The sequence below is a fragment of the Pezoporus wallicus genome, unplaced genomic scaffold (genome assembly GCF_028554395.1).
Source record: "Pezoporus wallicus isolate ANWC-B61680 ecotype Strahan unplaced genomic scaffold, APGP_CSIRO_Pwel_v1 contig_227, whole genome shotgun sequence".
NCBI lineage: Eukaryota > Metazoa > Chordata > Aves > Psittaciformes > Psittacidae > Pezoporus > Pezoporus wallicus.
The window spans coordinates 12,687,388-12,711,397 of NW_026635704.1; the positions used below are offsets into that span (position 1 = coordinate 12,687,388).

General features: G+C 39.9%; 2 protein-coding genes across 5 annotated transcripts in view; both read left to right on the forward strand.

Annotated features, from left to right (window-relative positions):
* Positions 1–4,486: 4,486 nt before the first annotated feature.
* On the forward strand, positions 4,487–19,624 carry RNF138 (ring finger protein 138). 3 transcript variants are annotated; one of them, XM_057397688.1, is made up of 8 exons: positions 4,487–4,540; positions 4,796–4,944; positions 5,860–6,025; positions 7,373–7,488; positions 8,968–9,036; positions 9,532–9,637; positions 10,483–10,590; positions 12,013–12,180. In XM_057397688.1, exons 2-8 carry the CDS (start codon positions 4,832–4,834, stop codon positions 12,079–12,081), a joined length of 747 nt encoding a protein of 248 aa, XP_057253671.1. In that variant the 5' UTR covers positions 4,487–4,540; positions 4,796–4,831; the 3' UTR covers positions 12,082–12,180. The 3 variants fall into 3 exon arrangements, with proteins under 3 accessions (XP_057253671.1, XP_057253673.1, XP_057253672.1); XM_057397690.1 differs by lacking the exons at positions 4,487–4,540; positions 12,013–12,180 and adding an exon at positions 19,495–19,624 and having other exon boundaries at positions 4,595–4,944; XM_057397689.1 differs by lacking the exon at positions 4,487–4,540 and having other exon boundaries at positions 4,596–4,944; positions 8,971–9,036.
* A 2,179-nt stretch (positions 19,625–21,803) lies between these two features.
* The window catches only part of MEP1B (meprin A subunit beta), a 28,309-nt gene continuing 26,102 nt past the window's right edge, over positions 21,804–24,010 (forward strand). For both annotated transcript variants that reach the window (XM_057397686.1, XM_057397687.1), the window contains exon 1: positions 21,804–23,081. In XM_057397686.1, coding sequence (XP_057253669.1) covers positions 23,019–23,081 — 63 coding nt within the window. In that variant the 5' untranslated portion in view covers positions 21,804–23,018. The remainder of the gene's footprint in view (positions 23,082–24,010) is intronic.

Here is a 24,010-nt window from a genome sequence, read left to right on the forward strand (position 1 = left end):
GCAGCACAAGCATTAATGTGCTGTTAAGAGTTTCTCAAGAATATTAGTGTTTTTCTATATATTTGCTCTAGACAAAGTCCCAAAGACAGATATAAACCATTATTTTTTCAAATGGTGCAAAGGCACTGAAGAAAATTATGTCTAAAATGTCCAAATGAAGGGCAGGGGTAAAGAGCCATCTTAAAAATTTGAGCATGTAACTCATGCACATGGCAGAAACAGACTTATGTATGATAGAACTTTAATGATAGCTCACCATATATAGCTTCACAAAGTATAGCTAAGATTTGAGTATTTATTTCTATACATAGTAATGTAACATGCATCACCAAATTGCACTCTTTAATAAAGAGTGTTAGCATTGCTGGGTTTTGCATAGTCCCTGAATTAATCTGTTTCTGCATTTGACATTCTCAATTGTTTCAAGTTTCATAATGATTCCTCTTGCTTTACATTGCAGTGTTTACTACTAAAGAATAGAAAGTTAGGCAGTAAACTTTAAGCACAGGTGCAAACCCACTGGAACTAGTATTTTGTTAACTGGTAACTCAAGCAGTCAAAATTAAGTATATTAACACATGAATTTCTAGCTTGATAATCAATAAAATATCCTTTCTTTTTTCCTTCCAGGGCATAGAAACTGTTGGTAAAGGTCTTGTTGAAAGAGTTCTAGGTGGGTCATTCTTAGAATATGTGCATGTGAATCATCCAAACAGCACATAAGGACTATTGCAGAAGAGTGGAAGAACATGTTCAGTAGATAAATATGGTTATTAAAATTTAACCTTTTGCAATTAATGGATGAATGCATGAATTAATTAATTAAGGCATGAATCTATTTTTTTTTCTCAAGTGCTGCTTTGTTTTTAAATTATTTTAAATTAAATTTCAGTTTAAATTAAAATTGGGGGTGGGTATAAGATAAGGGTTGGTAAGTGAAAGCTGCCTTGAAAGAATAGCAAGAAGGGAATATTAGGTTTATAATAAAAAATAGAAAACATTTCAAGAGAGTGACAGTGTCTTTAAACTAACCTGTATAACATAGTATTCTTACTATGTAAGTTAAATAATGTATATACGGTTTTTACATGTACACTATAACACAATAACTTCCAAAGATGATCTGTTTATTCACACATAGAAGCATGTACAGTGATTAAAGTAGCTTTAATCACATGGTAACGTGTAAAAAAGGAAACTCCCAATAGGCTTTTAGGTCTTCACTTCCACTTTCTTGGAATCAGGAAGTGGCTCCTTCTTGGGAAGGGAAAGATTCAATGTTTCATCTGTGTGGGAAAGTTGCTTTCCTTTCTTTTTGAGAACTGTCCTTGGGAATGAAAACTCCCCTGTCAGAAAGATGGGCAGTGAATGCTCCAAAGGGTGGAATTTGTAATAATATTTCAGTAACCAAAAAAAAAAGTAATCTGGTCTGCCAGCGAAAAGTAGCCTGCATGTCTAAAAAATGTATCGAGAACCTTTTATATATCTGAAATAAGATAACCCCACAGTAGCGTTGTCCTTAGTTTTGTCTATGACCGCAAGTGTTCTTTGTCAGTAGAGATACACCTGGCAAGAGCAAAAGATGTCCTTCCCCTTGCACATGGCACCTTCTGATCCCCCTGCAGTAACACAGCTCTTTCCCTTTCCCCTTCTGCTCACATCATCCTTGATGGCTCCTGCAGAACAAATCCCAGCTCTTTTCATATTGGCAAGGAGATGTGCTTTTCTTGCAGCATTGTCGAGAAAGCAGTCAAAATAATAGTTGTACAAAAATAAGTTATAGAAAGTTACACAATAGCTGTGCAAAGGTGATCACTTTGCAGTTGTTCTCTGCAAGAAGCAAAATTTTATGAGCAGTTCTACAGTTTTTCACTCTTGAGATTTTATTTCACAAACACATTTTATCATGAGGAATAAAAAGTTGGCAGGGCCATTGCTTTAATTTAATCTAAAAAGTCTGATTTAAAATGCTTTCCTTCAAATAAATGTGTTCATAAACTTCAGCTGCCTGATTTCCCTTTACATGTTGTCTCTGTCAATGGTAAAAACTACATAAGATTTACAAGGCTTGTGCCAGGCTGTATATTGCTGGGTGGCATACTAGTTGTCAACTCCAAGGTCACAGCTTTATTAAAGGATCAAGATTTACAATAACGTTAGCAAAAGCATGAATGTCTTCCCACACACCTTTCTGTAGCTTACTTCTCTGAGGTCATCTGTGCAATTTCTCCCCCTGTCAAAAGCTACTAATCGATAAAACACTGCCGTCTCCCGAACAAAGTTCAAATAGACCTGTCATGTTGCTTTAGCAATAAATCTTTGCTTTTGTTTAACACCTGCCTTCAAAGGGCATAACCCTCTTTACCTGCAGTAATTAATTTCACAGCAACCTTATTTGGCGATTAAAAACTGCTCCCCTTTAACAGATTGAGAAATTGAGACATAAGGACACATTTGGTGAAGGCCATGCTGCCTCTCTACCAGTGAGTAACACAAGGTAGTTGTGTAGCATCTGAACTGAGGTTTCTGTAATTCTTTCTTTTAATGCAATGCCACGACATGCATAGGGCACACCTGAAGCTTAAAGCTGGTTATACTGCTGTGATATAGTCCTAACGGACACAAGAACACACCAGAAGCATTTTGCAGGCTATTTCCTACTTAAGGTGTAGTTCTGTGCTTTCTTTTGCCTTGCACTTGCACTGTTGAAGAGGTTACTGGCAACTTCCATTTATTACTCATTGTGCCTCTCCAGATATACCAGCCTGGCTCCCTACTTCATTTCCGGGAAGAAGATAATCAGTCAATCACTTGAAATAGTAAGGGTTTTGCCAGCCCGTGAACAGCTAAGCTAACCTTACCTTAGCAGCCTTTAACAGAGCAGTGATAAGCACAGGGGAGCAGTAACCTCCTGAGCTAGGACAACCGCAGTTACAAGAGGAAGTCTTACCACAACACCTCAAATCCCAGCCCCACCTTCTCCTGCCCAAGATGTTCTACCACTTCCACCAGATTTTCTCCAAAACCTGAAGTAAATATCTCAGCCCAGGTGATTTAATTCTTCCATTTGGCCCATTGCTTTGGATATGCTTCCCTTCAGTGTCTCAGATCTCCTGGTGCTTAGAGGCATCCAAATTTTGCCTCCATGTGGTGTAAAGTGAAAGTATTTAGGACAGTCATTGGCTTTGCTGAGCTGTTTCTGCTTTTGGTTAGGAGGATACTAGCATTTTTTAGTAATGGTAATTGCAATAGGCCCCAAGTAAGAAAACTGAGCCAGGGTCCTTCATGGAATCACAGGATAGTTTGCCCCTCATCCTCACCTGAGGAGAGACCTGAAGCTGAGCTTTGGCTTTGTTTCCTGCAGTTCTCTCCCTCCCTTCCAAACCTCTAGCCCAGAAAGTGGTAGGCACATTACCTTTTGCTGTCTATCCCTGGCAGATACAAAAAGCGGCTGTGATGGACATTTGAAGCCTAAATTGTTTTGAAATGTGGGAGATTGAAGGTGTATGCGAACCACAGGTCTTAGTGTTTTGCATTCTGTCTCCCCCAAAAGTCTAACTACGCTAGAGAGAGCAGGATCTCCCCAGCTAGCTGTGGTATAGATGGCTGCTGTCCTAAGGACCGAAGGGAAACAAAGGTGAAAGACCCAGTTTTTCTCAGCCTTTGTCCCTTGTCTTTGATACAGGGTGAGAGCCCAGGCCCCACCTGAACCTTAATCATGGATACAATCTCCACAAATTAATATAAGTGACATAATCTCTACAAATCCATTTCATTTTAAAGCTTCCCCAACATTTTGTTTGTTGTTAATCCTTCATGAGTTAAGTTCAAATGAGATCTAGATATGCTTAACAGGTCCAAAGTCTTCACTACCTGGAGAAATTTGCTGGTATTGCTGTATCACCACCACGATATTATTATAATCCCTTATTCTGGAAGAACAGTGCAGAGACTAAGATTTCATCAGCACCATTCAGGAGGCAGAAAGCCTGGCCCGAATATTACTATTAACCACTAAAACTACCTCATAAAAGCACCGCTAGCATCAGCTGGTCTATAAACAAACAAAAACCAGAGCACTGTTGCTTTATTTGTGTAGAAGGTGATCGTAATTTCCTCTCATGTCGAGCTAGGATCGCGGGCTGGAGCCCCACTCCCAGATATCCGGCGCCAACCCGCCGTCCTGCCGGGCACACGCTGAGGGATGAGCCCGCCTCCCACCCCAGAGGGCCTCCCGGTGCCGGCGCCTGGGCCTCAGGCGCCTGGGGGCCCAGGATGGGCGGAGGGAGCGGTAGGCGGAGCGGGGAAGCCTCCCGGGCAGGGCGGAGCGGAGGCCGGCCCGCCGCGTCGTAGCAGCGCCGGCGGGCCGGGAGGCAATCGCCATGGAAACGCAGGCCCCGGTCCCGCCCCTGTCTCTGCCTCCCTGCGGGAGAGCGGCGGCGAGTGCCGCCGGGAGCCCGGCCGGAGCCGTGGCCGTGGCCGTGGCCGGGGCGCTGTGGGCGGTACCTGCCGCTGGGGTTCCCTCCCCGAGCACTGCCAGGTAGAGCGCGGCTGGGGGCGCTTCCCGGGCCGGGAGGGGGGGGAGGAGGAGGAGGAGGAGGAGGGAAGGGCGGGGCGTGCAGCGCGCAGGCCGAGCCCGCTGCCCCCAGCCGCCGCAGCCCGGCCGCCCACCTGGTGCCAGGTGCCCACCCGCCATCTTCTCCCGGACCCCCAGCGTCCTCCGCCCGCGGCTGCCCGGCGCCGCAGAAGCGTAACGGAGCGGGGCTCAGCTCACCAGGGTGGGGCTTGCTCCTAGTCGCCGATCCGCACGGAAAGGCCCTGACGTGTTGCCATGGCCGAGGGAGCCACAGCGGCGGAGGCGTGCTTCAGTGAGGATGATTTTTACTGTCCCGTCTGCCAGGAGGTGTTCAAAACGCCCGTGAGGACCGCGAACTGCCAGCACGTGTGGGTATTCCTCCCTGCCCCCCCCGTACCCCCTTCGCCTCTTTCACAAGCCTGTTCCTCCCCTCCTCCCGTTCTTTGCCTTTTAATCCTTAGCCATCCCCTCTCAGCACACCGGCCCCCGGCCTGCACCCGAAGCCAGCCGCCCAGGGGCCCGGAACGGCTACTCCAGGAGGGAGCCGGATTTGAGGCTTGCGTGCCAAGGGCTGCCCCAGCTTTCCCATGCCTCTTTCTTTTGTAGCGATGAGGGCCGGCTGGTTAGAAAAGCCACCTCCAGAAGCAAGCCCTCGGCTGGCTGGTCGATGGAAACATCTCACGCATCTAACCTAACCTAACTCGCGGTTTTAACTTTATAGTTTCCTGCTCGTTTTCCAGCAAGGACCATAGCGTAGTTGTTCTTTCTTTTCAGTTCATCTATTCTGATTTTTTCAGAGCAACATTTAATTACAAAATACTGCTTTGTAGCAAAGCAAAATAGCTTTGGCAGCTGGTACGCCAGGAAACAAAGTGAGAGAACCACAGAAGGCTGGTGAGCTGAGATCTTTCATGCTAAATGCAGCATGTTTGGCTCCGCTTAAGGATGATAAACAGGGCTTACTTTGATAAGGCTTTCCAATATCATGTGCCTGCTGCACCATTTAATATCTCATTAATGATCAATCCAGTATACAGCTCAGGAATACTAGTCAGTAAATAGTAAGATCTTTACATAAAGTGCATTGCCAAGTTCCCCTTATTTCCGTATGCTTTTTTGTAAGCACCATTATTTCATTTTGCTTTTATTTATAAAGATTTGTATACAGTAGACCATTATTCTGACATCTTTTTTCCACCTAATAATCAGCCAGCTTTCTTCAAGGACAAAGTATCTCACTCTTCACTTTGCTAACCTGTGTTTGTGGTAACTTTTTAATTCAGGTTTTGCAGGAAGTGCTTCTTGACAGCTATCAGAGAAAGTGGAACACATTGTCCTCTCTGCCGGGGGAGCGTGACTAAAAAAGAAAGAACATATCCCAAAAGGGCTCTAGATGTTGAAAACAGTATGAAGAAAGCTTCTGGGGGCTGTAGATGCTGTGAGAAGCAGGTAGAGTAAAACTTTACAAAAAGTTGGATAATTCTTTATTATTTTTGACCAGACACACTTTTACTGTGTGTTGTTCTTGTCTTGGAGCTAAAGACCCTATATAACAGTTTGAACTTAGCTTTTTATGGGTTGTGCCTGTACTAGGCATGCAGTGCCTGCTAGGTATGCCTAACAGGTGTAAACAGAAGCAGGATCTTGTATTGTCTATAAGGACTTTTTAAGTGGAGTGCCAGTTTTTCTGCAAAGCAATGTGAAAACTTGATATAGCCATAAAACTGTCAAAAGAAAAGTCTGACAAGATAATTGCAGATATATGGAAAACCTCAGAAACTTTTGCTGTGGAAATAAAAGTGCCTATAACTACTGTAAAACTGAATTTAAACCAAAAATGTACAGGTTGATTACTCTTAGTGTACATAAAATCATACACCATTTTCCTTTGCCCCATCAATCTGTTTGCATCCTGTCATTCTCTTTGTAAAGGGGTCATTATTTTCAGAACATTGGGTGAAATCATGACCCCCACTGAAATCAAGAGTAATCTCTCTTCTGGTATAAACAGATGCAGGATTTCAGGCACACATTTTGCTTACATGAAATTGCATGACATCCAGGTAGTCTTCATATTTGTTTCATTTCACTTGGGTCTTAGTTCTGCCGATGTGAAGATTAGTACTAGTGGAAAGCTGAGCTGCTTGCTTTGTTCCACATGATTCATTAGGATGAAAAGCTGGGAGAAAGAAATGATAGGAAGTTGCTGAGCTGGAAGGAAGAACCAAATGGATCCCTAGAAGAACTTAGTGGAATTTAGGCACAGGATATGATCTGAGATGTGATCTTATTCAGCCTCTAAACCTGTGAACACTTTCTGACAGTGCTGTTGTACCTGAAACTCTGATTTAGGGCATGTCCAGCACATCTGTCTTCTGACAAATCTGAGCAACTTGTTATCTTGCCTCGCATTTAAGGTGGATATACAGCCTTAAATTGGTGCTCATTCACATATTGTATTTTTTATTTTTTTTTTAATCCCTTTTCAAAGAGAAACATTTTGTATTCTCAGAACACACCTAATGCAAAAAGCTTCTGCTCTGCACAAGGTAACAGCAGGCCAGAGAAGACTGAAGGAGCAGTGGTGCTTATCCCATCCTCATGGCCCCTCTCTGTCATAGCTCATCAATTTTTGATCCTGGATTGTGGAAGTTGTAGTTCCTGTGACTTTGTTTCATTTAAATGGAGTTTATTTGCATCTTTCACCCCTGAGAGCTCTCAGATGCCTGGCTTTTGGGGGTTTGGGAAGTGGGAATGTTCTCCAGTAATTTCAATAATTTGGAATTTCATTTACAGGTTAGATTTTCGTGGATGAGACAGCATTATAAAACGTGTAAGAAGTATCAGGATGAATATGGTGTTTCTTCTATTATTCCAAACTTACAGATTTCCCAAGATTCTACAGGGAACAGGTAATCGGGGTGTTTTATCTATGGCAATGCGTCTTCTTTCCCTGCTCCATCCCCTCCCCCCAGAGTATTTTTTTTTTCCAGGGTATGTCTTTTTTGCAATAATTATTATCCCTGGTTTTGTGCATCAAAAAATTACAGTTTTTCCAGGTCTTTTCCTTTACTCTCAGCACACAGAAGAAAACCTTTCTGCATGGTGGTTTGGAATGTCTTCCAGGGACTCTCCTAAAAAGTATTATTTGTAGGTCGCTTTCCTTGCCTTGGCAGCATTTGAGCAGCTTACTTTGTAACATACTTTGTAATATTTAGCCCCAGGGAAGTCCCCTTCTCTTTTTATCCCTCCTCCTCTTTCCTAAGTCTGTTTTAGTTGGTATCCTGTGTCAAAACTTTACTATGCAAGCTTTTGCTTTCTTATTGAATTTATTTTGAACTGATCTGTTAGGAAATATACAAAGAATTCCAGTATGGTACATACCATAAAATACAAATGACACATTTTGTTTTCAGGCAGTAAAGCTAAAGAACTTTCTTTTTCATACCTTCTCACTGATGTTTTTGTTTTGATTGGGGATTTTTTCTTATTTTTGAAAACCTTTTTTTTACATAGTAGTTTCATAGGGCTTTATTCTATATAGCCTGTCCTTTATTTATTTTCTTTTGATATCTGTTTCCTATTTTTAGCAGTCTGAACTTCTCTATGTTTGGTTTTCAACCCTTTAATATATTGAAAGTGGAAGTTTAAGCTGTTACCAGAACTAGCTTCAGCAGTATTTCACCGAAGTGACTGGATATTATATCACTATTTATTGACTATGCCACTGTAGCATACCTGTGCTTATAATATTACAGAAGTGTAAGAAAATGTACTGTGCCCAGATTTGTGACTGGAAATGTTAATGTTCTTGGAATGATCAATGTGTCTGTGCAGTTTCTTCTGGCTTAGCTAGAGGTGCATACATGGTCAAAATTACTTTCTAAATGTTTCAGTCTGTCACTCTTACTTTAGGAAATAGTTTATTTGTGCTCAGTGTAAAAAGATTGATCTTGCCGTAGTTGAAAGTTGTAAATTATTTGTGTAATCCCATGGCAGTTAAGTGCTTGTTTGCATAGTCTTAAATCAAAAAACTTAGAAAGTGCTTCCTGTCTTGCATTCACATCATTCATCATGCTTTTTGAGCTACCTGGCTGTAATCTCCATTACCATTTTTGTTGGCTAAATGTTTGTTGTACCATATACTGTTTTGCTATAAAGCTGTGTAGTATTCCAGCAAGGGTCACCCTGGTAACTGCATACTGAGGTTTACATTGATCCAAAGGAAAAGTTGGGAGAGTTAATTGTGTGCCATTGTATGTTTTCCCTTGAAATTCATGTGACTCAATGGATTTCTTCCACTTCCCCCGTGTTACTCTTAAACTTCAAAAACTCTCAATGGTAGAGTAAAATAATATGAATTTTCTTTTTTTTTTTTTCTTCATTTAAAGTAGCAGGAGTGCTGTGGTATCTGATAATGGCGAGATGGCTAATAATCAAATGCTTCAAGGAGAAACAAGGTAGGCTGCTTATTTTTTTATAGTTAACATTAAAATAGATACAGATAGTCCTATTGCGAGCTTCTACTAATGTAAAAAATCCCACAAGCACATACAACTAGTTGTATTTAAAAATTTGTGTAGTTTCCTCTCCTTTTGCATCTATACATTAGAATTTGGTGGTTTTTTAGTACTTTCCTGGATGATTTGCACTAAAAGATGTTACCAGTAAGTAAGATCAGGATACAGCTGAAATCGTTGCAAAAGAGTTTTCTGAAATCCAAGCTTCAGAAGAGTGCATTTAGATGTACAAATGATAAATGTTCTTTAAAATTACAATTTGGAAGTAGCACTGGAACTCCATCAGATCTGCTACTATGTCAATGAGGGTGGGCTTTTTTTTGAAGTTTTTTTCAAAATAAGGGAAAATAACAAGGTAACAGAGAATTTACACTTTCTGTAACACTGCTTCTAAAATTTTCTTTTCTGTTTAATACTGTGTATTTCTGTTTACAGTGGACACCCAACCTTCAAATGCCCCTTGTGTCAGGAAGCCAATTTTACCAGACAGCGCTTGCTGGATCACTGTAATAATAGACATCTTTATCAGATAGTTCCTGTAGTAAGTATTGTTGCTTATGTATGATTCTTAAGCTACTTTCATTGTAATTATGTGCATAATTTTAAATGTATAGTAACTACTCTATATCTGTAAAGATCAGTGTGGTCTGAGAAAGGCAATATACTTAATGCAGTGCATTTAACTTGATGGGTGACTTTCATGTGAAAATGTTTCTTGTCCAGATTCTTGTTGGTTTAAGGCATTTCTGACTTAGCTGTCTCATTTATCTAGATGTGAAACAAACTCAGTTTTTGAGCCTGACACTCTTCTTCATTTAGTAGTTCAGATCTGTTTCTGTAGATTCCCATTCATAACATAACTTGTTTTATGTGAAACCTGCGCTTATGTGAAAAGTAATCTAAAATAATCAATCAAGGGAACTGAAGAGGAAAAATCTGTTTGGTTTTCTGTTCTTTTAATCTGTATAGGGTGTGTTATTTTTTCTTTTGACTTGATCATCTCAATTGTATGAAAATTCTCTCAAACAATGAGTAGGATACAGTAATCACTTTGTGTTCTAAATTTTAACCAGCAGAAATTAACTAGAGTGCCAGACAGACATGCCAATGTTACACTCCTAAGAGAAATATGAGATTTGACAAGTTGAAATGTAATTTTTGAATGTTATCCAACTGAGGAAAAGAATACTTAAAACTGTGATTTTATGTGAAAATCTCCGCAGTATTTTGGTAGTGGATGAGTAATAGATTTTTCCTGTATTCCTAGTTATTTTCCTGTATTCCTAGTTATTCCTGTAGAACATGTCTTCAATGTGTTCTGTATTACCAATAATTTTTTTTATTTTTTTTTCATTCTTTCTCTTTCCCATTCCCCTCCAAATTCAGATCTGTCCTATTTGTGTATCTCTTCCTTGGGCAGATAGTAACCAGGTGACTAGAAATCTCGTTAGCCATCTAAATCTAAGACACCGGTTTGACTACGGAGAATTTGTGGTAAGTTTTTTCTTCTTTGATGTGTAGGGGAATAAATGGTAACTTTTTTCTATAAACAAAATGCCAATAAAAAATTTGTACCAAACTTGTTTGTGCTCTGGACATGCTATGTTCCTGCTTTGTACAGAACTCAGAAGTAGCCCTGTCTGCTCTTAAACATTGTGTTATCAACATGAACTGCCACTGAGAACAGATGTCTGTCAGTAGCTGAAGTCTGCTCCAAACTGATGACTGAAGTTAAGGATACCTTAATGTTCTCAATCTGAATTATTTGTTCCTCCAGAACAGTTAATTACGGTTGTTTCTGGGGAAAATAAAACAGATACTACTCTGTTTTATTGACATTTTTGACTTTTTATGGCAGAAATGGTTAAATCATAATGCTCAGGACTCAAAGTGCAGCTTGACTAGCTGATACTGCTGCTACAGCCTCTCTTCCAATATGTTGTGACAGGGGCTGCAGCGTGAAAAAGAGAGATGTCATTATTGTTCAGGTTGCCTTCTTTCAGGCTCACTGATTAAATGACCTTGAACTAGGTGCAGAACTACATACACGGGTGTAGTCAGTGAATGGATCATAAGTCAAGCGAACCAGTTGAGTACTGTGTGTAGGATCAGAGAGCTGGAGAATTTGTGTTGTATTTTCTACAATTTGGCAGGCTTTGGGGTACACTCCTTGAGCTTTGTATGGGACAAGCATAGTACTTGAGGAGCAGGCAGCCTCACTGGCTAGAGGTGGGCAAAATGATGCATATTGCTCTTTGTATAGAGTGATCTGTGACAAAGGCATGAAGAGCTAGGAGATTGGTGCAGCGGATTGGGCTCTTCAACATGAGAGCATCTTCCATGTTTGAGGATGTAAAACTGGTGGCGGCAATTCTGATGTGGGGCAGCTGCCAGAACGGCATTAAAATATGTATTACTCTGGCTTATTAACAACTTGGAAGACAGCTCTTCAAAAGTAGCAGGGTTAACCACCCATCTTTTATGATGCATGTTTGCTTTCTCATTGTAAGCAGTATATTCTCAATGATCAATGATTACTGTTGTCTAGGGATCACATTTTGTTTTTATTAATGGAGGATGTTATGGCTGGTTGGAAGCCCTGTTACAAGAATAGTGTGACACAGTCAGTCAGCTTTTCTGAGCTGGCTGTTCTGTAATGTAATTCAGCCAGGGAGAGAAGATGGACCCTTCTGCTTAATGAGCCTTGTCCCACTCATCTGATTCTTCTCTTGTCTCATGTATCTCTTGGTTAAATAAAAGATACTGTGCAACATAAACAATCATCTAGTACATGTAAAGATGAAGAGTCTTCATCTAAGTGCCAATTCCTATGTAAAAATGTGGGAAATGAATGATTAAGGACTATGGTACTTCTTGAGTATTTGTCCATTTTGATGATGTTTTCATTTTGTTTAGAATCTTCAGCTTGATGAAGAAGCCCAATACCAAAATGCAGTTCAAGAATCCTGTCATGTGAACTTTTAAAGTATAGCTCCCTTTCATCTCACTGATTATCTGAGAGAAAAATCACATTATTTCTATTGGTGACCTGAAGTGTATATTAATAAAAATGGTATTCAGTAACCACTTTTCAGGCTTAACTTTTTCCCAATGTTCATAAGGACTTTTCATAAATGATTTAGCTGGAACTCAGATTTGATACCTGTACTGAGTTGTGCCCTTGTGGAGTTTTGGGGACCTTTTTAGAACTTCACATGGTTGTCTTTTTCTCTAATGTTTACTACTCTGTTAATTACACAGTTCCTTTTATTAATGTAAGATATTTTAATTCACCAAAACCAACTTTGAAAGTATCTTTAGAAAGATACACCAAGATGCTCTGTTGCACTGTTGAGTTTAAGTTCAGGACTCATCTGCTATCTATGAGATGATAATTTTTTTTTCTGTTCTTGCCCAATGACAAAGTTTTTTTGGATATTGTGATTTGTTTTTTTACCATCACTATGTGAATGAAAATAATAAGAAATAATTTTTTTGTTTGTTTTCTATGGATCAACAATGCAGAGCAGCGTTGGTTTTGGTTTTGTATTTTTTTTTTTTTGTTTCCACCTTTCATTGAGAAAGAATAATGCTATTGCCTAGGAGTAATCACATCTATTTTTAACTCTTTCTGGAGCATAACTGAAATAGAATGCTTGCTTACTAAATTGGTGGGTGAGGAGTTTTCCCTATGCTTCCAACTACTAAGGAAGATGATATACTTTCTAAGCAAGTTAAGGTGACATGCAAAAGGTATGCATTTTCGTATATGACTGCGACCAGCTAGTTTTTCAATTTGCTGTAGCTTTTCAAGAACTTCTGTTGTTGCATTTGAAATTCAAGTTTTGTACTCAAGTACAATTCAAGTACTCGAGAACTAATTGTCATCAGACCTACCAACACTGAAATTAACTTGTTTGTTTTGATAGACTGTTTAAAATTTGGGTGTCTCCTACAAACCAAAGGCTTGAAAAAGAGTTGAGAAGAAAACTTGCTCTAAAGTAGTTACCAGCATTTCTAAGAGTTCCTATTCTAGATTTTCACATTCCCAGCAAAACCATCATTACATTCAGAGAAAACAGAGCAATAATGCAATTTTTAATTTAAATGGAAAATGTATTTGTAAAAGAACTTCAAAGTTTTTTTTATTTAATACTAATGGGGAGAAGGAGAAAGAAAGGTGCACAGCTTGTATTTTTGAGGTTTAAAGACACTGTTCTGAATGTTTACCATTCAGGACCAACATTTCATCCTATGTCACCATTGCCCATTGTCAAAGTATTTTTCTTAGTGGGTATTGTATATATGGTGGAAAACATCCCCAGTGATTTTCCTGTTTTAGTTGGTGATTTATGTATAATACTGTAAGTTGTGCAGCTGAAGTAAAATCTGCTTCTTGTGCCCTGGCTCCCATTTGCTCTCCAAATAGATTTTGGTTACTCTTTAAATACTGGGAGATTTCATATTCCAAAGGTTGAAATGCCTCATTTGGCAATGTAACGGGTTTCAGAACTGATTCTTAGTTCTAGTATGTTGAGTGTTGGAACTAAACCACTATACACTGTAACTTGACATTTCTCTTGCATTTCTTAAGAGTGTAAAACATTACTGGAGCCATAGCTAGCTAAAACACAGAGGAAGCTGGCTATTTCAGAAACATCTGAAGGTTATATTCTTTTAATAACAACTTAACTTGTCTTGCATTCTGTTACTGGCTTAATACAGTATTTTCACAGCAGCCCATGCTTTAATCTTGTACTCCAGCTTGCCTGTTTGCCCTTGTCATGGTTTAACCCCATGCTCTTGTCTGCACATTCTCACTCGTCTGTCAGCTCTAGTGCTTGTGTGACCACGTACTGATTTGGAGTGGTTCACTGATCCAGCTGAAAAAGTTGTTTAGATTTTGACTTTCTCTTTTTGTCCTATAAAGCCAACTATGAAATAGTGCCCTTAGACAGAAAGGAGTTTCAAGGTAGCCTGATGCTAAAGTTTTAGCTTTTTAAAGTAAAAATGCATACCGTGGTGATTTTATTACTGCATATATTTCCTAAGGCATTTAATAGTTATATGTAAGTTTAGTTAAATTTTTTAGATTCAATAAAATATATGATCTGGCAATAAATGCCTACAGCCAATACAGATTCAGAATGCCTCATGGACACTGGAACTAGTTATTTCTATTACTTGAACATATCTTGAGAATTGCAAATGGAATTACATCTCTTCTAAAACTCTGGGAAACAAATTTTTCTTATAGCAATAATTAGTTGTCACTTGATGCGTAGCTGCTGAACATTTTAGTCACGTTTAAATGTTGAAAGACTTGAATACACATTTTAAAGCAACAAATGTGTATTAATGCAATATAAAAAAAGAACTTGCAAAATATTTATTCTCTTTATTTGCATTATGTTAAAATCTGTATTGGCAGGCACTGCCTTGCTTAAGATTTTATACTTTTAATATGAAGAGATTGCATCCAATACATTCGCTAGGTAAGTGTTTAATGAAAATATCTATTTAAATAATGCTGCTGCTGGTCATAATCTTTCTCACTGAAAATCAGACATGCACAAAAAGCTGTGTATCTGTGATGGGTGATGCTTGTACTCAAAACTTGCGATCTTTACTGGAAGGTTGCTGTTTAACAATGTTTTTATGTTCATGTTGCATTGTGTATGGTTTCAATATGGAATATTATGTTTGAATTGTACCTTCTATTTTTTCTCTTATTAAAGTATTTTATTTTCCGTTTTTTTTTCTTTTTTTCTTTTTTTTTGTTGCATAATAAAGCTGATCAGTCCTCTTGATGCTGCTACTTCCTTTTCAGATGCTTTCTAAACCTAAGTACGTGGTCAGTTTTATGCCTTCACGCTTTGATGACTGGAGTGGCATGTATGCTGCTGAAATCAATGAGTTGTGGCTCATGATCCATTACTGAGCTGACAGGTTACCTTGTGTCACATCTTAAGATCTTTCCATGAAGCAGAAAAGATGATTGGTTGACACAAACTTGCTTTGTGCTTGTTTTCTCCCTTCCATGTTCGTGTGTTGCTGTCACATGTAATGTGAATAGAGACCATCTAAAAAGAGAGAGAAAGAAGTATGTAACACTTGGGGCCAATAGCAAGCCTTGTTATTTAAAGTTGGATCTACTGAGGAAATGGTTTTCTGAGGAAAAAATTGCATTGGACCATATTTTTTGGCTGAAAAAAGTCTGGTTATTTCTTGTGCTTTTAGATCCTAAGGTCATACAGATGACAATATGGTTATGGAATTGATTCTCTTATTTTGAATGATAGAAATATAAAAAAAGCAAATTTACATTTTATTAGTTTATTGTTCTTTCCCCTTAGAACCTGGTTTTCTGAGCATTAAATAAATCACTGTCTCCTAAATCTGGTCATTAACCCCTTTGTTAGAAATTCCATTTGATTTTCTTTTACTATAGCAATGCCTTCTCTTGGAGAGAAGGCACTCAGTGTCTGTAATTCTCATTGGCAGTATGTTAGGCTATGTGAGCTCTAGAGAACTCCCCTTTGTCCTGCTCTAGTCCTAAGCCATGGTTTCATACCCAGGGAGAGGAGGGGACTTTGTGCACCCAGGTCATCTTCTCACAGGTAGTCAGGGCTAGAAGGCTGTATTTGGGAAGCATTCCTGGGTCCCTCTTTTTAGATGTGTCTTTTGAGTCCAGTGAGATTTGAATGCATGGATGCCTGTGAGGTTGCTGCTGTAAAAGAGTGGGGATGGTGTGTATGAGCTAATGTATTTTTTATACTCCTTGTTTTGTGCTGAAACAGACACACTCATTCATGAATGCTCTTAAGATGTTCACTTAACTATGTCTTGTAAACACTGTGCCATTTGTGTAATGACTGCAGAACCTGGCAGCCAGGTTATTGCTGGCAAGCAGAGCTACAAGAATATCTGACAAAAGCATCTTCAGGGTTTTTTTAGAATTACAGAAACCAGCATCGAAGGGCCACAAACAGTACATGGTTTGTTCTCTGTACAGCGTCCATGTAAATTTGCTCTAGGTATCAGGTTTCTTTTGTGTCCTGTTGTGGGTATTTTTGAAAACACATAGGAGACAAAATTCAGGGCCTCTAAGAAGGCTTTTCAATAATGTTACAATTGTCACTTCCCGGTAAATTACCAATTACCAGACTCTTGATCTTGATAGGGTAAAGCATAGACTGTTCCCTCCTCCCCCCCCATGAGTAAAGTAGTTCTGCTCTGGGAAGGGCCACTTTTCACCTCTTCATTTTCCAGCTGTTCCCAGCCTTATTCTAACTGTAACACGTTCCGTATTGTTTATACGCACCTCTGGCTGTGCCCTCTATATTTTGGGACTGATGTAGGCCTTGGGTAAATGCAGAAACTAAGAAATTTAGCATTAATAATTTCTAGAGTTCACCTGCCACGCTTACTTATATGGCTGGAGGAGTTCATATTTCTCAGAATGTGTTTGCAGTTTGAAACACTCTTACCAGTCAGATTTTGACTTTCAATGCTTTTTAAAGTATTTGCTTGGTTGTTTTCTTTCAGGGGAGGGTCTGGTTTTGGATTAGGGAGATTAGGATGATGTTTAAAATCAGAAACATCTCATGCAAACCAGTTCTTTATGGTAATAGGCACTTGTTTTTTGGAAAGCCTTGCATGAGGTTCTCTGGTTTTGCAGGTATGGGCAGAAGACAGTAGGAAGATGGTGGCTTTTTTCTCTAGTGTAACTGCTGTGGCGCTAGTGTCATAGAAGGTTTATGAGATGTATCAGCTCCGTTGTGAGACTGTTCAAACTTCAGTAGTTTCTTTTATGGATTTTTCTTCTTTCATAATTCAAACCACAAGAGGGCACTGAGTATTTTTGGGTTGTCTAAATAAGGATAGCATTTAAGGATACTAATTCACTAAGTAGTAGTACTCCGAGACACTTTTAGATATCAGATTTCTATGCAGATGTTTCATAAAATGAAATAAATCATTTATATGTGTTAAGGGTTAAGAGACTGACTGAGGTCATTCCAATCTACAGAAAGAATATTTCTAACTTACTGTAAAACCTCAAACTTAAGATTTGCTTGTATCATCTGTGGGAAATAAGCTGTATTCCCCCAACACTCCACTCTGGGGACAGCTGAGTGGCCCCCAGTTCACGAGTGAAGGTGAAATGTAGCATGTGCATGCAAACCCCGTTCACTCGCAAGAACTTTCCTTCCCCAAACGCGTTCTTTACAGAGGTCGTCTTTAACCTGAAGCGTTGCAAGTGCGCACAGGAGTCACAGGGGGGCACCTGAGGACTGCTGCAGTCTGATAGTGAGCGATGGGGTCATTGCTGGGGTTTTGACTTCTCGTTTTCTGAAAACTGTGACATATCAACGACCTCGCAGATTCCATCTGCTGAGGTGATGGGGTCCAGCAGGTGCCAAGTACAACCACACTTCGTTACCCCTTCATATTACTTAGGTCTTCTAAGTTGTTCTCTGGCAGTATATGCAGTAGTTTGGGGTTGACAGAGGCCTCTGGAATGAAAACAGAAATTCTCCCAGCTTAGGCTCATGCTTCATTGTCTAGGAGAGAACTAAGTACCCCTGGGGTATGCTTCTATAGGGGCACGATACCCAGCGGCCAGCTGCAGTTACTTTAGCAGCTGCAAATCAGTTTGTTTCACACTGTAATCTGATTCATATTTACCATGAAATAAGTTTGTGTAAAAACATGTCAAACATGATTCAGACTCCTGTGAAAGGGGAGAGGTGAAATCCTCTATGAGTAATTACTTAATATATGAAATATGGTTTTCTCACACAAACTATAAGATAATGGTTCAAGTACATGTCTGAAGTGGCAGTGGGGAGGAAGGGATGCAATGTTATACACCCAAGCTTCTGTGGTTTGCTTTTTAACCTTGCTTTTTAATTTACCTGCAGTTAAGCGGTGCAAGGAAACTGAAGGTTTGCTTCATTTTCGGGACAACTCTTAATCAAAGCATTTGCTCCTCTGCAAGAAGATAGAATAGTTGTATTTGATATTTTCTGTGATTTTTTTACATTCTTGCATTATATCCCATATGACACCCACTAGGCTTGTAAACATTGGAGTTTTGTTCCTTGAAATACTTAGGTGTTCAACTTGAAACATTTTGGTTTTGATTGGGGATCTTTTATCTTGCACGTTTATTTGACAACCCTTATCTTCATTGGTGCTTTTGCCTCATCAGCCAAGGAGTTACTGTTGCAGTGTTATCCCCATTTGGGGAATTTAACTGCAGAAAAAGTGAAAACTAATTTGTGCAAGATAATGCAGGAAGCTTGAAGCAGGGCAAGCAACAGTCCACTGTCTGAGAATAATAGACCATTTGAATATCCTCCTACTCTTTAACATTTAGTCTCTAAGTACTGCTAAGTGGGGTATGTAATGCTCCACAAGCCAGCACTTTTCAAGATAATTTAATGAATTCATACCACTTGAAATTGACACTGAAACTTATGATCAGTCAGGTTCCACCCAAATGTCAACAAACATCCATGAATTGTTTGCTGAGGAGTACACTGATAGCAAAATTATCAAAGCATCTGTGCTGAAATAGAGAAGATCAATGACACTATTCAGATATGAATAGTGTCAAATATTCAAATACCTACTCAAAATGCTAGAAAATCACTGGCTGTATTGAGCTATTTTTAACTGTTTTTATGTCTCTCTGTAGTTAGCTGGTATTGTACTCTGAAATTAAGTTCCTTTGGCTTTTAAAAAGAGCATTTTTGCCATCGTGTACTTTACTGATTTTTTACAATCTCTCTGCCCCTATTACTGTCTCTTCTCAGTAGCAATCTTCCCTTCCCAGCAATCTTCTGCAGACGTAGCTTTACAAAGAAGACTAAAGCAAGCGTTTTTTCCCTCTGTATTGGACAAAGCCTGATGGATGTGCCTTCTGCAGGGGGATAAGCACCACAGTATTATTATTATTATCTGTGCTGAAGTAGTGACCACCAGCAACATTGCTGCTAGGCAGAGGTAAAGAGACAATGCCTGTCCAAGGGAACATGCAATCTGCTCTGTGGTGCTCCCCATGTGGCTGGTAGTAGCAAAGTGAGCTCAGCAGGAGATGCAGGTGGTCATTGGATCTATGGCAAGCTCCACATCAAGTTCTGATGTCTTTTCATAGCTTCTGCTAGCAGCGTGGGAGCATGTGGGTATATGGGGAAAGGAATGTAATTGACTGGCAAAAGCTCAGATTTTGCAGGTGTCTCTTACTCAGGGCTCATTAGATAGCCTAGCACCCATAAAAGTTGTGAAATATGTTCAAGACAAAGAATTGCGAGAAAGGCAAAAACAACCGGTTAAAGATTGCTCTCCTTCTGCTTTGTATTTAATGTTTTAACTTTTCCTCAAACACAGAGATTTTAGTTAGGACACTGGTGGACTCTATCAGCAGATCAAAATGGAAAAGACATCCTTGACTTCACAGTTCCCTAACCATGTCAAGGAAGGACATGCAATACTTTGGCTGCTATGTGTCCTGGTAACTGTAGAGTAAAGAAATAATCCAAGACTGCTATTCTTCTTGTACATCTGAAAATGTCCACCATCTATAGGTTGTTCTATCCTTTATTAATTAATCTCCAGGAATGGTCAATTATTTCTTACTGTAGGTCTTGGTCTTAGAAGTATGATATGGCTGTAGTGCTTTCTATCTTCAAAGAAAAATGCAAGCAGTTGCACAGCAAACCCCTGAAGGAAAATAAGAGGTAGGTATATTGCCTGAACATAGACAGTCAGTGATAAAGCAAGATGTTTGCCATTGTAGAGAATGTTCTGACAAAAGTAGGCAAGGCCTGTAGAAAAGATCTCTGCTTGGGTAGAAAAAACTTCTTTAAGACTGCCCATCCATCTATTACTTTCTCCTCAGCATGTATTAAAAAAGCATTTAGCTACTTCATGAGTGACACCAAAATTTATGACAAGAACTTCTGTCTTAAAAAGTCCTGATATCCTGTTGTTCATATATTATTTTTCTGTTGCATCTTGTTTAATTATACTAGATGACTGGTTGAAGTATCAAAACTCTGAGTTTTATTCATTTAAAAGCAATGTGAATTGGAGGAAAAACATGTAAAGGGACTGTAAAATGCATAAAGCTTAATTTTGTAGAAAAAAATAGCATTATAAGAACAGCAATATGTCCTTCATATTTGAAAAATCATGGCAGTCAGGTGAAGTTTCCAATGACTGGAAAAAGGGAAATATAACCTCCATTTTCAAGAAGGGGAAAATGGATGACGCAGGGAATTACAGACCAGTGAGTCTCACCTCTGTGCCTGGCAAAATCTTGGAGCAGATTCTCCTGGAAGGCATGCTAAGGCACATGAAAATCAACAAGGTGCTTGGTGACAGCCAGCATGGCTTCACTAAGGGGAAATCCTGCCTGACCAATTTGGTGGCCTTCTATGATGGGGCTACAGAACTGATGGACAGGGGTAGAGCAGTTGATGTCATCTACCTGGCCTTGAGTAAAACATTTGACACTGTCCCACACGACATCCTTGCCTCTAAATTGGAGAGACACCAATTTGATGGATGGACCACTCAGTGGATAAAGAACTGGCTGGATGGCAGCACATAAAGAGTTGTGGTCAATGGCTCAATGTCCGGCTGGAGACCAGTAACGAGTGGTGTCCCTCAGGGATCGGTGTTGGGACCGGTCTTGTTCAATATCTTCATCGCTGACATGGACAGTGGGATTGAGTGCACCCTCAGCAAGTTTGCCGATGACACCAAGCTGTGTGGTTCGGTTGATACCCTGGAGGGAAGGAATGCCATCCAGAGGGACCTCGACACGCTTGTGAGGTGGGCTGATGCCAACCTCATGAAGTTTAACCCTGCCAAGTGCAAGGTCCTACACCTGGGTCGGAGCAATCCCAGGCACAGCTACAGGTTGGGCAGAGAAGAGATTCAGAGCAGCCCTGCGGAGAAGGACTTGGGGGTGTTGGCTGATGAGAAAATGAACATGAGCCGGCTTCAGTGTGTGCTTGCAGCCCAGAAAGCCAACTGTATCCTGGGCTGCATCAAAAGGAGCATGACCAGCAGGTCGAAGGAGGTGATCCTGCCCCTCTACTCTGCTCTCGTGAGACCTCACTTGGAGTATTGTGTGCAATTCTGGTGTCCTCAACATAAAAAGGACGTGGAACTGTTGGAACAAGTCCAGAGAAGGGCCACGAGGATGATCAGGGGACTGGAGCACCTCCCGTATGGAGACAGGCTGAGGAAGTTGGGGCTGTTCAGCCTGGAGAAGAGAAGTCTGCGTGGAGACCTCATAGCAGCCTTCCAGCATCTGAAGGGGGCCTATAGGGATACTGGGGAGGGACTCTTCATTAGGGACTGTAGTGACAGGACAAGGGGTAACGGGTTAAAACTTAAACAGGGGAGGTTTATATTGGGTATAAGGAGAAAGTTCTTTGCTGTGAGGATGGTGAGGCACTGGAATGGGTTGCCCAAGGAAGTTGTGAATGCTCCATCCCTAGTGGTGTTCAAGGCCAGGTTGGACAGAGCCTTGCGTGATATGGTTTAGTGTGAGGCGTCCCTGCCCATTGCAGGGGGGTTGGAACTAGATGATCTTAAGGTCTTTTCCAACCCTAACTATTCTATGGTTCTATCTACAACTGCTGCTTCTCAATGGATCAGCAATGAAATAAGCATTCTGATCTGAGTAGCTAGAAATTACTCAGGTGTCCTCATTATCTATTCTTTCTTGTTAGCTCTGATACTTGAAATAGTATGAGAGTGGAAGGTATTCCTGCCCATTGTAGGCGGGTTGGAACTAGATGATCTTTGAGGTCCCTTCCAACCCAAACCATTCTATGATTCTATGCCATGTTACTGTTTTTTATATAATAGTTTAGGATTCTGCATGTACAATACAAAATCTACGTGCCATTTTTAGTTTCTGTGATGGTCTAACCAGGTAGGTAGTCTGCTAAAGTAAAAGGTTAGCACAGGCTGATCATACAGTTACCACAAGTAGCTTCCATTTAAGCATGAGAAGCTGTGGCAATTTCAACACTCTCTGGAAGCTATTAAGTAGAAGAGATGACTGTAGTTGGAAGAAACTAAAACTCCAAAGAGTCACAGAGAGTGGTGATAGTACAATGGTACTGACATTTTAAACGTGAATTTGTATGGAAGTTTTAAATAACCCAGAAGAATTATTTCAGTCAGTGACAAATATGGTTTTTCATATATATATCAATAATGGAAGTGGCATTGCCTTTCTAAAAGCAAGATACTGAAATTATGTTGCTGACAGATTTATTTTTTCTTAATGTGCAAGAATTTTTCATTTTAACTTTCTGTCAAAACTTACGTATTTATTAATAAGTTAATGTCTTACTTGCCAAGAGTCTTGCTATATTTCTGTTGTTCAAAAGGTTATAGTGCCAGCTTTATTCACTGCATCACAGGATACTTGTGGTGAGAAAGCATCGCTGGATACTGCCTTGTCCAATCCCCCTGCTTGCAGCAGGGCCACCTGCAGCAGCTCAGGGCTGTGTCTGGTTGGGTTTTAACTGTCTCCAAGGATGGAGACTCCACAACAATTTGGGCAACTTGTTCCAGTACTTAAACGCCCTTAGGATAATAAAAAAAATTTTCTTACATTTCAGTGGTATTTTCTGTATTTCAGTGTGTCCATTTCATCCTGTATTTCAATTTGTGTCCAATACTTTTTCTCAGAGCAGTGCTTACAAATAGTTAAAATAAGGTTAGTTATTGTGATATCATAATGACAAATTTTGCTTACTGGACAAGAAAAGGAAGGTAAGTTAATCGTTGATGAAAGGACAAAGGTTTTGATTTATGGTATTTACTGTCTTACATACCAAGTTGGTTTGAAATTCTGTCCATGCAACTTCTGACTGGAGAACAACATGGGCTGGTTTTTTGTTCCTGTGCTCCTAACTTGGCTTCTTCTTCAGGTGGTCTGGAGTCAGGTAAGAAAACAAAGAATATATATTCTCTATATCATAGAGAAAGCAATGCAGCTTAAGTTGAGTTTGAGAGGAAAAGACTAAGGTATGTTGCTTTTGCAAAGTAAGAATTCTGTTGTCATTCGCGTGGAAGATAAAGATTTCTGCTTCCTTGGGGTCATAGTGCTGCTATTTTGAATAGGGTGTACATGGGAAGAGCTTATCTTGCATTCCCCATTTAGGCAAAATATTCACTAATATTCAAAGCACCACTACCAGAATAATAAGTCTGGGGTTAGAAGCAAGATAAATATTCAAATTTATTTTGCTTCTCCATATTTGAATGGAAATAGGATTTTCTTATTTTTTGCTATAATGCAATGTATTTGATAATGAAATTGGTGCCTTTTTAGCCACTGGATATACTTGGATATGACTGTTCTCTGTTCTTCCAATCTGGCTGAACTATTAAATGCCAAAAAGTAACAGCTGAGATTTTGTATTTCCTGTCTTTTGTAGTGAAATACAGCATTTTTCTCGTCTTGTGATAATTTGTTGTAGAGACCAGGAATTTTGGTAGTACACAATACAGCACACACTCATATGTCTCCCTAAGTCAAGAGCTCAATCTCATGTCCCCAGCTTTGCCATAGTCCTCCTGTATCTCTCACAACCCTAACACCACACTTCCCTTGTAATACCATTGCCCATCATGACTACCTGTTTGTCTGTTCCCAACTTTCTGGAAACTCAAGTCTTAGCTTTGTTTAGATTCCTCTACAGGCTTTGGTACAACCTATAGTAGGTGGTGCGGGGTGCTGCTACCATCTACAAGCTATTACACATCAAACTGACTCCTAATAACCAGCTCCTGTGTGAGAAAGTGGCTTCTGATCACTAGGACCAATTATATCATTTCCATGTGCCTTATGGCCAGGAAGAGCTTCTTTCTG

What these genes read in the sequence shown, in the direction of transcription:
- RNF138 (XM_057397688.1), top strand. Translation starts at nt 4,832, where the DNA reads ATGGCCGAGGGAGCCACAGCGGCGGAGGCGTGCTTCAGTGAGGATGAT. An exon ending in ATGCTTCAAGGAGAAACAAG is followed by an intron (nt 9,037 to 9,531) that starts GTAGGCTGCTTA and finishes TTCTGTTTACAG; the next exon opens with TGGACACCCAACCTTCAAAT. An exon ending in TTGACTACGGAGAATTTGTG is followed by an intron (nt 10,591 to 12,012) that starts GTAAGTTTTTTC and finishes CATTTTGTTTAG; the next exon opens with AATCTTCAGCTTGATGAAGA.